Source organism: Propithecus coquereli, unplaced genomic scaffold (assembly GCF_000956105.1).
Source record: "Propithecus coquereli isolate 6110/MARCELLA unplaced genomic scaffold, Pcoq_1.0 Scaffold30, whole genome shotgun sequence".
NCBI classification, from domain to species: Eukaryota; Metazoa; Chordata; class Mammalia; order Primates; family Indriidae; genus Propithecus; species Propithecus coquereli.
In genome coordinates this window covers 2,751,996-2,765,431 of record NW_012148619.1, presented here as the reverse complement: position 1 = coordinate 2,765,431, position 13,436 = coordinate 2,751,996, and the positions used below count along the sequence as shown (strand labels likewise).

Sequence of the window (13,436 nt, the reverse complement as noted above, 5' to 3'; positions counted from 1 at the left end):
TGGCAATTTTCTTCTCTCATGAGCAAGCTGGCTGCGACACTCCCCTGGAGTTGCAGGAACAAATTCTTGTAATTCAAGAATTGCAAGTTTAAGATGTTCAAGATTGTAGATTGAGGTGTAGATTGAGGTTCAAGATGGTAGATTGAGGTGACAGAGGAGGGCTTCTACTCACACATAGACGTGCTTGATTAAATGTTTTTAAAATATTGTTTTTAATTGATAGCTTAGAAAAATGACATCTTAATATTTTATGAATTTGATACTTTGGATAATTGAATATTGGACTTTACAAACAATAGAACAGTGCATAGAACAGTCGGGTTCATTATAGATACTCAATAAATATTTGTTGAATGAATGAATGAAATGTTAGAATAAAATCATAGCTACAACCTTTTAATTTCAGAATTGAGCAGAGGCTACTAGGATTCACATATCTGGTACTAAACTCCTATTTTTTATTTTCAACTATTGGCATTCATTTTAGAGGTAAACTCAATCATCTAAACAAAGTATCACTATTAATATCTGTCTTGCCCAAGAAATCTTGGCTTCCAAATAGCTATAGATGTGTGTGTATATAAATGAATTAGGTTCTTTTCCTCCATGGTTCTGGGTGAATTGAACAGAGATTGTATTGTGCCAAGTTTGCATTTAAAGACGGCTTGCACATTCTGGAGTTGTCATTATTAAGGATGTAGTCGGGTTTTTAATGATAGATCTATTTATAAGAGACTATAAGGACATTATTAAAAAGCAGTTAAGGGCTATTATCAACAAATGAATTCTTCCTGTTTTGCTTAAAGTGCAGAACTCAACACAAATGACAGTTTTAGTTGTAATTTAAAATTATTGTTAAATTCTAAAAGGTTTTTGATCATTCATTTCATAAGTGGCATAGTAGGTGAGTTTTGTTTGTGAAGAACTGGTCATTTGATTCTCTTCACTCTGTTTCCCTGAGCAGGTGCGGATATTCTACGAGAAGGTGCTGAATGAAGAGGAGAGGAAGCGCCTGTGTGAGAACATTGCTGGCCACCTGAAAGACGCCCAGATTTTCATCCAGAAGAAAGCGGTGAGTCTTTGTAAGCTGAAGGGCGACACCCGCTGGCTTGGGAAGTCAGTGCAGCTGTGTGGGAGAACCCCTGAAATGAAGCACCATTTTGATTTTACTTGAGCTAAGAGGACTTAAAAAAATGGTAATAATCCCCAATCAACCTCTGATTATTTTCTCTCTGTGTTTTGTCTGGTATGGCATATCTATCAGTGCTTAGCTGTTTGTTCAGTGTGTACTCATTTAGTTGAGTTCAGGGTGCATTTTATCCTATGCTGTTTAATTTGACTACAGCCAAGTTCTGTGCAAGATAGTAAATGTCTAATATCAAAACGTGGGTCCTGCCACAATTTTGCTTAAACTTTGGATGATACGAAATATATCAGCTGAGTGCAGTGGCATGTGCACCTGGAGTCCTAGCTACTTGGAAGGCTGAGGCAGGAAGATCATCGAGTCCAGGAGTTGGAGGCCAGTTTGGGCAACATAGCAAGACCCTGTCTAAAAAAAAGTGTGTGTATGTATGTGTGTGTATGCTGATCTTACATTTTTTTGTGGTTTGAAGCCTGTGTAAAGGCTTAATATCATGATATCTTGATTCTCCTTCAGATGTAAACTAGAATTTGCATCATTTCTGGGGTAGAAATGAGCTGCTTCCAAAAGGCAAGCTGGACTTTTGAGCTAAGGTACTAGAGCATTTCTTATGGCAACTCATCGAGCTATGTGAAGCCCTCTCACTTCTGGCTTCCTGGCCTGTCCCAGGGCTAAGCTTTTTGTAGAGCCAGGAGTCCCACTGTTTCTTTCCTTGGTCCTTGGTGGCTGCTTCTCCCTTCCTAGGGTCAGCTAGGCTAGCAGCGGTCGGGGATGTGTTCAAGGGCCGGGGCTCAAGTTTCAGCAGAGAGCCTGGTGGTCGCTCTGTGTGGTAGGCAGGGCAGTTTTATCTTGTTTTACTAGAGAGAATGGGTAAGACAGCTTGCAAGTAGCAGAACTGGGCTCGAACCCTTGGCATTCTCCTTTCATGTATGCTGAAGCTATGAGGCTTCACAGGGGTTCATGATGCTCCACCTCCTCCTGCTGTCTCCTGGGAACTCCGGCCTGAAGTATGCGGAGCTGCCCTGCAGGTGCCAGTAAATTCAGGCAGTGCCCAGGCCCATTTTAAATACAAATCGCTGTAACTTGTTAAGTAATTATTCTGCGGTCAGCTCTTTACATGCTGTAAATGCAGCTCACCTCACAGGCATTTTTCTCATAACACTCTGAGGTAGGTTGTGGGGTTTCGTTTTGTTTTGTTTCTTTTACCAATGACAAACAATTATCTAATTCTTTGGCAGCAACTGAGTGTCCTGTAATTCAATTCAGTTCTGACAGTAACTCCTGCAGTTAGTGTCAGAACCCACAGATTTAGGGGTCAGCCCCACAAGACTGCTCCCACTTTAAGTGCCAAATGAGGCGCCCGGCTACCCACACTTCTGCAAATTCTGACTACACATTTAAGGATTCCCACGACCTTTCCTCAGGTTTGATAACTTGCTAGAAAAACTCACAGAGCTCAGGAAAGTGCTTTTCTTATGGTTACCAATTTATTATAAAGGATACCACTCGGGAATAGCCAAAGGGAAGAAATGCATATGGGGGAGGGCTCAGGGCTTCCATGCCCTCTGGGTGTGCCACCTGCCGGCACCTTGATGTGCTCACCAACCCTGGACTTCAGACCCCGTGGCTTCTGGGCTTTTATGGAGGTGTCCTTATGTAGGCATGATCAATTAAATCACTGGCCGTGGGTGATTGAACACAATCTCTAGCTCTTCTCCCCTGCCTGGAGGTTTGGGCAGGGGGCTGAAAGTTCTAGTCTTCTAATTATATGCTTGATCTTTCCAGCTCCATCCTGACACTATCTAGGATGCCCCCTGCCCCATAAGTCATCTCAGTAGCACATAAAAGACAGTAAATTCTGAGGATTTTAGGAGGTCTGTGTCAGGAATGGGGGGACAAAGCAAATATTGATTTTATTATACTGCATAGGCATAATTATCTTGCTCATTTATGGAGAGGGATGTTGAAGGTCAGAGAAGTTAAGTGACTTGTCTGAGGTTGTTTAGCCAGTGTATGTCAGACTTTTCACTGGACCTCCAAGTCTCCCTCCGAGGTCAGCGCTATTCACCACCGAGTGGTGCCGCCTTCTGCTGGAATATCCTTCCTTGCCTATGGAACAAACACTGTGAAACAGAGACACTGGGGAGTGGCATAGTAGGGGGTTAGGGTGATGCTTACATTTATTTTTATTTGGCTTTAGGTCAAGAACTTTACTGATGTCCACCCTGACTATGGGAAACGCATCCAGACCCTTTTGGACAAATACAACAAGGAGAAGCCCAAGGTGAGCCCGGAGCAGCCTGGCCATGACAGAGGACGTGTGTGCTGGGTTAGATTAGGCATGGTTTGCTTTCCGTTTAGCATTGTTCTCTTCGGGTGCCATTACCTGCAACTATTAGATTTCTTAAGCAGCTGTTTAGAAACTCTTGAGATATAAAGAATTCACCTGCAAAACACAGCACCCTTCATTTTAGCTCTGGACAATATAAGACAGTTTAAAGTGAATGAATTCAGAGTTATTATTTTCATTTGAGTACAAATTAAAACTAAGAAAATATCCAAGTTGCTGCTGCCTGTGGGTTAATTAACCTCTCTGTCTTGTTCTCTCAAAACAGAATGCGATTCACACCTTTGTGCAGTCTGGGTCTCACCTGTCTGCAAGGGAGAAAGCTAATCTGTGAAGCCAAAGGGCCCCAGTGCTGGCCGAGGAGCTCTGTGCCTGTGAAGCAAAGCTTAGTGTTCACACGTGTAACCCACTCATCCCTGGAAAGAAGATTCTCTGTGCTAGATGTGCAAATGCAAGCTAATGCCTTTCAAGTGATAATCCAGGTTTCTATAGCAAATAATGCAATGACTTTTAATGCTATTTCCCTAGGGGAAAATGAAGGTTAGGGCTTTAACAATCATTTAAAAAAACATGTATTTTTGACAGTTAGATTATTCATTTAAAATGACTAGGAGTAAAGTTAAAGTATCATTTTATTTGATAAGAAAAAAATCTTGGTGAGATTAGTATGTTTATATATCACCTTATGGCCTATTATATAAAAATAGGGCCTTAATTATACAAGAAGAAAAGATAATGATGATCCACTCAGAATTTTTATTTTTCTAAGGTTCTTACAGGAAAAACACATTTAATGCATCAGTGTCTTCAGGAAATAACTTTAGCACCATCATGGCTTACTGTTTATTTCTGTTTGTAATTCATCAGGTTCAGTTTTTTTTCACTTGGAATTACATTTACGCAAATTCAGCATTGATTCTGCAACAGACTGATTTGTAATTACATATTACATTTTTACAATAAAGTAATCTGTATGTAAGAATAGAAATGGTATTTGATTTTTTTTGACTCCATATATAGAAAAGTACCATCGAACTCTGAATTTGAACATCCTCTGTTTTCAGATGCTTACCCTTAATGAAAATACCAATATCACGAGGTTACTATGTTATGTGTTTTAATCAATAGTGTTTGGATAGCCTTTTGAGACACTGAGAAAATAGCAAATGTCTTAACTTTGAAAATTACATAAATCTCTTGCCTATTAGCTCATTTACTTAGGATTATGAGTTGTTAAAATAAGAGCTCAGAACCATTAGTTATTTTCTTCTTTTTCTTGGAACCCATATTTGCCTATCATGCTTGAAAATCCCATGGAAGTAATTAAAGGTAAATTCCGAATACTAAATCAAAACCTATTTTTCTTGAAAATCTTTATTCCCTTCATCTTGAAAACCAGTTTGTACTTACTCTCAGGAATTTCTTGAGATATAGGCTTCAGGAAACCATTAGACCATTAGTAGACAGATAACAAACTCTCATCTTTTAGCTCAAACTTCTTTACTTTCCTATCAAACCCTCCTGCCTAAATTCCTTCTGTATTTGAGTATGCTTTGAAACTTACATTTGTAGACAACAGAAAATAGATTTATCCATTTGCACCCAATGGTGAATATTTTCAATGTAGTAACACTTTACTATAGTTATATCTCTTTATAAAAATTAATATAATTTGACAATAAGGAGGGAGATTATTTATTTGAATATTGGTTATACACATAAAGACAGACTTTTTGAAATAGTTTTCTGTTTGTTCTATTTTGTGGTTTAAAAATAAGTTGGTTGAAATCACATGTATCTAACCTGTTTCCTGTATGTAAATATCTGACACATGGAAGTATCCCCAGTTCTGCTCTGGAGACTTCTTATTGTGATTTTCAAAGGCAAATACTATGAGGTTAACTTCCTCCAGTTAGGTCTTACTTCCTGGAAGATACTATCTAATTATGTTCCTCTAAGTGACATTAAGATACATCCTTAGAGTTTCTGAGCCAAATTTATAAGGAGGATAAAATTAGTGAGAGTCAGTATATTAGAGTGGCCTTAGAACCAGGCAGTCCCAGATTGAGACTCAAGCTCTGCCATTTTCTATCTGTGGGAACTTGAGCAAGTTACTTTCTTCCTCTGAGTATTATTAATAGTTCTCTTATCTCTAAATGGGGAGAATAGTTATTGTCCTTATCTCCCTAGGATTAGAAATCTCCTGATCTCTAAATAAGGCAATTAATTTATTATCTTATCTTATCTTACCTTATCGACAGAGCCTTGCTCTGTTGCCCAGGCTAGAATGCCATGGCGTCAGCCTCGCTCACAGCAACCTCAAACTCCCGGGCTCAAGCAATCCTTCTGCCTCAGCCTCCCGAGTAGCTGGGACTACAGGCATGTGCCACCATGCCTGGCTAATTTTTTCTATATATTTTTAGTTGCCCAGCTAATTTCTTTCTATTTTTAGTAGAGACGAGGTCTCACTCTTGCTCAGGCTGGTCTTGAACTCCTGACCTTGAGTGATCCTCCCAGCTCGGCCTCTCGGAGTGCTAGGATTACAGGTGTGAGCCACCACGCCCGGCCAAGGCAATTAATTTATGATAAGAAATGAAACAGGCTGGGCGCGGTGGCTCACGCCTGTAATCCTAGCTCTCTGGGAGGCCGAGGCGGACGGATTGTTTGAGCTCAGGAGTTCGAAACCAGCCTGAGCAAGAGCGAGACCCCGTCTCTACTAAAAATAGAAAGAAATTAATCGGACAACTAAAAATATATAGAAAAAATTAGCCGGGCATGGTGGCACATGTCTGTAATCCCAGCTACTCGGGAGGCTGAGGCAGGAGGCTCACTTGAGCCCGGAAATTTGAGGTTGCTGTGAGCTAGGATGACGCCACAGCACTCTAGCCTGGGCAAAAGAGTGAGACTCTGTCTCAAAAAAAAAAAAGAAATGAAACAAAATCTCACAGAGCAAAAAAAAAAAAAAAGTATGTATACCAAACAAAAATGCATTTGTAGGGCTAGGCTGGCCCATGAACTCCATTTATCTTATGATATTAATATTAAAGGTGGTGAGTAATATAACTCCGTATATTTCTTGCAGCTTTTTAGGCTCTTTAAAAATCTCTAGCCCCCACTTGCTAGGAAATGGAAGGGTCATCAAAGGTTTTACAGGTTGTCAGTGCTTTGCTGACAGGCTACCATGCTGGATTGAACGATACAGAGACAGCTGAACATGTTAAATATTTTATTCACATTGTTTACAAACGATATCCACCTGGAAAACACGAGTCCAAAAATAGATTATTTTACAGTAATTCACATTTTTAAAAACAAATTCCTTTTGAAGTTCAGCTCTAGGTATGGAGGCCTTCAGCCTGTATGGCGGTTCAGTGCCTCATCATGTGACGATTCCTGCAGTGGTGAAACAGAAGTTCTGGGGCAGTCCACCTAGCTGTAGTCACTAATTACTTACACACCAGTGACCGATGAAAAAACGTCAGTGCAGACTTTAACCCGTGAACGTTTATTGGTGTCAATTCACTGTCGCTATTTTTGTCAAGGAAATATGCATTTTAGCAATCTGAGTACACATCAGGTAGGAAGACAAAACAAAAGAGACTCACAATTTCATTGGCTGTTACAGAGTTGTTGGGACATTGCCAGTTCTATAAAGGTTTAACATCTTGACCACAGATGGAATCAATGAATTACAATTTTATCGTGTTGACAGTTTGAATCATAGAAACAGCAGTGATTTGGAAATTGATACATATGTCTGTTGACTAACTCTTTGCATATCTGATGCCAACCATCAGTTAGGAGAAGAGGGGAAGTAGACTCAGTGACAATTAATAGTGTGGCTGACTTTACGTGTTTAGTTCCAGAAGGATGGCCATGGGGGGAGTTTTGCTAAATGGTCAAAAAGATGCTCTGGTTAAGAAACTTACTATTAACCTGTAATAAATCCAATTATATCCTAGCTTGATGGCTTAGCTCTTTTATTAAGAAACTTTTCTATGGAATTTTTGACTTTAATGATTTAAAATCTAAAGTATATATGTCTTACATCTCACCCTCTTCTACTTACAAACTACAAAACTAATCACGTTTTTTTCCTCCCCTTTGTGAGCTGCCATAGTTAACCGTTTGAAAACTTTTGAGCCTTTGGAATAGAAGTATTCGATGTGTCTCTAATGGCAGAATTGAGTCGGTGTTCTCTGATCAGCACCAATGGCATTGGCTATTGTGGTTCTGCAACTCTTGGTTAGGGAAATAATGTTTGATCAAGGTCCCATAAAGCATCATCCCCTCCTCCCCTTAGGGGCGAAAAAGGATTTCTTAAGGGTTGCTTCCGCCACCCCAAGTAGATAACAACTCTGAATCCAAACGGAAGCTGAGATGTGGAGAAATGTTATCAGCATGTTTGCCGGTTTTTTTTAAAAAAGACTTTCAGATGTCTATTGCAATCTGATTGTTTTAAAAGACAGAAATCCATGAAATGAGCTTGATGCCTGGAGTCGATCATAGCTTGTCTTCCTGCCACCCATGTGCATTTTTTCCAAATTTGTACACTAACCTTCGGTCAACCCGTTCCAAAATTCCCGTTTTATAGTAGTATCTGTGAAGGCAAGCAGAAGAGGGAGGGTTTGCGCCTCAGGAAAACAACAGAAAGTAAACACTCCTCATTCCTCTCAGGTGACAAGGCTGGTCTTTGGTTACCCTGGTATTTTCAAACCCTGTTATCAACTTACACTTAAACCTTTCCCAGACACCTTGAAGACTGAACCTCCCCATTCTCAGTTCAAAACATGTTTTGTGTGTATGTGACCCAGCCTGGATGCAGGGTGATCCCTGGGGAATACGGCCAAGAATGAAAAGGACAGCGTGTCACTTTGCAAACTGTAATCCCACCTGGAACCAAGAACCAAAGTCTGGTCTCATGACCTTTCGATTATCAAGTAAAAAGCTGCAAAAACAGTGTAATTTTCTATGGCCAGCCATTTTACAAAACTCTTCTTGTAGGCTCACGGCATTTCATGCTATTAACTTACCTCAGGGCTCTGCTCAACTTCTCGTACGTCATTCTGTCATTTTTCTTCCTTTGTCCCCACATCTTTGCCAGGGCTTCTGATTTAACCACCCGAAAAATGCCTTGTTCCCTATCTTCCCATTCCAGAATGCCACAGTTTTCCTCAGGAGACAGAAGCAGGTCTCGCACAAATTCCCACAGGTGAGAACTTTGGAGGCCTTTTGAAAAGGGGGAAAAGATTAGCCACTTAAAATATACGTATCTTTTAACTTTAAGAGAAGAGTTGTATATCTTCTCATTAACCCATGAGAATTGCTGCTTTGTGGGGACATTTCCCATAGTTGTGACTGAATGCTCTACCTGGAATCCTACCAAGATGTGAAATGTCTGTCTTCCATTAAAGCAATTGCAACACGCACACACAGAGACACCAAGTTTATATTGCCGGGCAGTACCGTGGCTCACAGATGTTCTGTGGAACTACGGATTTATTTGTATGGAATGAATGAAATGACAGTCAAATGGTCTTTTTGTTCTTCTTTCTGACAGGCAGTGTGGTTGTACTAAGATCCCATAGCCACAGCTGTCTGTGGACCAATCCTGCAAGTTTTGTTTTTCATGAAAATCTCTTGTTCTATGACATGGGGGTTAGGGCCAGCTCTGGTGACCCACTGGTTGGGTTTGGGTCCTGAATTTGCCTCTTCGTACCTCTGTAACCACAATCTCTACAGTTACTTTATCTGCAAAATGGGATAATAAGAGTACCTATCTTATAGGAACGATTTCATGATTTAATACGTATCAAGGGGTTGAACCACGCCTAGCATGTAGTGGTTGTTTTCTACACACAAATTTGTGAACTCGCAGGTTTGACCCTGTGCTGGGTGGATTTTTTAGTGCTGGAAAAGGCTAACGGGATTGCCACTTCCGGGTGTTTCCCTCACTATCCTTCCCTGAATACTTCAGTAAGAGGAAACTGCAATGGACCAGGAAAAATAAACCCTATTCTGAAATACAACGTGGAGTAGACATTTCTTTATTTCCTCACTTTAATTCTTATAATGCCATTTCCAAGTGAAAAGAAATAAATCTGATCTTGATAACTTGTATAAGAGCAATCACTGAATTCTCTACTACCTTCCGTGGAAAATAACGGGTCCCTGTCAAATGTTTCGTTTCAAAGCTTATTAAGGTAGATTATTTTGTCTCAGGAATGGTTTTAAGAAATTAGAAATGGAAAATGGCATCTCTGCACTTACTTGTTCGACTGTGACTGTGACAGTCTTGACTTTTGATGCCACTGGTTTTCAAGCAGTTGGAGTCAGCATCTGAAACACAATAATTTGTAGCGGTGGAAAGGAATATAGAGGCTGCATTCAGACCTCAAATCACAGCAAAATGAGCCCACACTAATTGAATGCCTTTGTGGTAGAAGACACCATGTGAGGCCCTTTGGGGGTGATTAGCAGGTGGGAGGTGCAAAGATGCTGAGGACACGCAGTGTATTCCTTTAAGGGGCATTGTATTCAACACTGGGGACCTACCGTGTGCCAGGTTCTGGGCTTGCTGCTGGGAATACAAGAGTGCACACGCAGACATGGTCCCTGCTCGTGTGGAATTTGCAAATGGGCCAGGTCAAACGCAAGTGACACAAACAAATCCCCCATCATTTTAAGTGTTGGGAAGGAAGCAGGAAATCAGATACTGGGCATAGCACCTACTTTACACAGGGCGGCGGGGAGGGCCTCACGGAGAGGAGACATTTATGCTAAGAGAGAAAGATGAGAAGGAACCAGGGTGAGGGGGTGGAGAAGAGTGCTCCAGGCAGAAGGAACTGCGCGTGCAAAGCCAAACGTGCAGAGTCCGGCGAGGCAGGCGTGCCATGTGCCAGGGGCAGAGTGGGAGGTGAGGATGCCGGGGAGGTGGGCGGCCAGCAGGCCTCGCAGGGCCTTCCTTGCAGGCCGTGGTAAGGACTTGGGATTTCACATCAAGATGTAAAGTGAAGATCCGCATTTTTAGATGATCTCTTTGGCTCCAGAATGGAGAATAGACTGGAAAGGACACAAGTCAAAGCAAAGAGACTAGAGCTTATGAAGAGAGAAGGTAGGGCATTAACTCGATGCTGAGTTAAAGGGTAACTCAAGCTGGACATAACCATCTGAGACACTCGGACAAGCATTGTCCCAAAGTAGTACATGATTAAAAAGAGATGACAGTCCCGGATTGTCCCCTCCCGCCCCACATCCAATCTCTGCCTTCCTTGCCTGCTTCGCTCCAGCCACCCTGGCTTCTGGCTCTTTCTGAACATGCAGGCACATTCCTCCTTGGAGTCTGTGCACCAGCTCTCCCCCGTGTCCGAACGCTCTGCCTTGGGTATCCCTAGGTTCATGCCCTCATCTCGGTCTTCGCTCAAAACCACCTCCCAGCGAGGCCTCCTCCCATTACCCGAGTTGGAATTGCACTTTCTCTCCACACCCACTTCCCTTACCTTGTCATCTTCGAGCATACCGTGTGACATATTTATTTCTGTAGTTCACTGTCTGTGCCCACGAGAGGGCAGGATTTGTGTTTCCAGCTGTGCCCCCCAGCACCTAGCACAGTGTAGTATCACTGAGCAGCCACTATACTAGACTAGGCTAACTGTACCTACTCTACAGTCTAGAATGAAAGAATGGACGTGTTGTCAAGGGACCTCTCTGCTGCCCAAGGTGACCTTCTTCAGTGCCACTGGGTCATGTCACTTGCTGGCTGAACATCCTGCAGGGGTTCCCTCTCGTCTCCAGGATGAGGGCTGCCACGTTGGTTAGGCCTTTCACAAACTGATCCCCAACCAGGTCTCCAGCCATATCTCTTTCTACTCCCTAACTTCTTCCCTTCTCTTGGGTCAGATGGTTCCACTGGGGCTTGGCATTCTCCTGCCTCAGGACCTTTGCACAGGCTCCCTGCCCCGCTTCTACCCAGCGGACTCAGGAAGCCTTCTCTGACTCACCCTCTGGGTTAGAGCCCTCTGAGCTCCACAGATCGCACCTGTGTGTTTCCTGGTATCACAGCACTGGTGCCTCTCCGCTGTAAAGATCCATTTTGTCTCTTTCCCTCCTCTACTAACAGCTGATATTTATGGAGTCCTCACTAAATACTAGGTGCTTCATATACTCTATCTCATTTAATCCTTACAACAACCCCTTGTGATATTATTGCAATTTTTATTTTATTGAGGAGGAATTTGAAGTCCAGAGAGTTTAGGAATTTTATCCAGATGGTGGAGCCAGGACTTGAACCCAGAGTGTGTCTGTTGTAAAGCTAATGTTCACAACTACTACTTTGCTATGTCTTTCATAGTAGGTGTTCAATAGACATTTAATGAATAATTATTATTAAAATTTGTCGAGCATTTGCTATGGCCAGACACTCGCTCCGTGTCACCCACTCTTACGGTGGACATCTACTATTATCCCAGACCTGTCTGTTGTTTTGATTTAATCTTTTAGGAAGAGAGAAAGCAAATGGATTCATAGAGACAGAGGTGAATTATTAACTCTGAATAGGCAATAAGCTTTCACTGAAATGCCAAAATGGCAGGGAATGGGAGGAAAAAAGTTGCCCTTTTAATTTCTGATTTCTGTCCTGTGTTTTGGAGGAAGGGTATCCGGCTGGACAGGAGGGACAGAGCACAGGGCGGCATGAGCCGGGGTAACAGGGATGGCGGGAGTTACTCCTGGGTCTTGCCGGAGACAATGCTGTTCCGTCTGCTCCTCGTTCTGCAGCGGTGGCTTTGAAGGTACTCATGGGCTGACTAGACACGAGGCCTCTCTCGGCTGGTGGGGGTGGCGGTAGGGCGGGGGTGGGCGCAGAGGGGCGGCAGTTGTTGCTGCGGTGTCAATATGGAGGCCGGTTCCCAGATCAAAGCTCCACCAAGACCGGCTGGTGGGGCTTTAGCAGCACCATGTTCCCACTCAATTTCTCTACAAATGCCAGTGGTGTCTTGGGGTGCAGCCCTCCCTGGATCACAACCGTCGTCGTCTTGAGTGTGTCCCTGCAGCTGGGCTGTGCCTGGTGTGGGGTGTGGGGACCGGCATGGCCTGGGCTTGTTGCTGTCTGTGGGATTTGGAGAGGTTTGGTTGGCCTTGAGATGGGAAACTTTAAAAATGTGGCCAAAGGAAATATTCAGTTGTCCACTAAAATCAGAGCCAACAGTCTTCTAGACGCCGGGATGGAGGCCTGAGTGGCAGGGCTTCCAAAACAAGCTCATCACATCCCCACAACATGTGGGTCCAGCCATGGCACCTGCAGCCCATGCCAGGATGGCACAGGGACGCTCTGGGGCTCAGGAGCAGGGAGGTGCCAGCAGTGAGTCCAGGGCTGTAGGCTTTGTCCTTGGGCTGGATGTACCCCCTGCTGGCGTTTCTACAGCAGAAGGTTGTGGAGCAGGGGGCTGGGGGACAGCAGAGGCAGAGTGGGGAGGGGCTGGGTTGCTTCACTTCGGCCAGCTCTGACGCTTTCATAGCTTCTTGGGCCTGGTCACCTTCCGTGGGTGCTAAGTTAAAAATTATCCTGTTGTCCGAATCATTTTCGAGCTGGGCCCAGACCTAGAGGGGTTCCTGGGCCTTGGATCTCAACTGAGTGGGCAACAGAGAGAATAGAAGGGTCTGGGAGCATGTGTGCACGTGTGTGTTCAATGCACAAGAGCATTGGCTTTGAGAAGATGAGTTCGAATCCCAGCCCTGCATTTACTCATAGGTTCCTACACCTCTGGTCTCCTCAGATGCAAGTGGAGATCACGACACTACCTAATGGGGTCAGGACGAGGATTAAATAAGATAATGTATGCAGGACACTCGGCACAGTACCACACCTGCCACATAGTAAGTGCTTAATAAATGGTAATGATAGCTATGAATTTTCATTGATGACCCAGTGGGAACATTGCTGGAAGCCCC

The 13,436-nt window shown here is 43.2% G+C and overlaps 2 protein-coding genes across 5 annotated transcripts in view; one reads left to right on the top strand and one right to left on the bottom strand.

The window, feature by feature from the left end:
• Positions 1–4,470, top strand: part of CAT (catalase) — a 35,703-nt gene extending 31,233 nt beyond the window's left edge. The window contains exons 11-13 of the mRNA XM_012649642.1: positions 965–1,072; positions 3,342–3,425; positions 3,757–4,470. Of these exons, the coding sequence (XP_012505096.1) occupies positions 965–1,072; positions 3,342–3,425; positions 3,757–3,822 (258 nt within the window). The 3' untranslated portion in view covers positions 3,823–4,470. The remainder of the gene's footprint in view (positions 1–964; positions 1,073–3,341; positions 3,426–3,756) is intronic.
• Positions 4,471–7,833: 3,363 nt separating this feature from the next.
• The window catches only part of ELF5 (E74-like factor 5 (ets domain transcription factor)), a 30,294-nt gene continuing 24,691 nt past the window's right edge, over positions 7,834–13,436 (bottom strand). For 2 of the 4 annotated variants that reach the window (XM_012649590.1, XM_012649592.1), the window contains 3 exons: positions 9,759–9,827; positions 8,522–8,717; positions 7,992–8,088 (listed from right to left, as the gene is read on the bottom strand). In XM_012649590.1, the coding sequence (XP_012505044.1) occupies positions 7,992–8,088; positions 8,522–8,717; positions 9,759–9,827 (362 nt within the window). Of the gene's footprint in view, positions 8,089–8,521; positions 8,718–9,758; positions 9,828–13,436 lie in introns of all 4 variants that reach the window. The other 2 variants (XM_012649591.1, XM_012649593.1) reach the window with 2 other exon arrangements.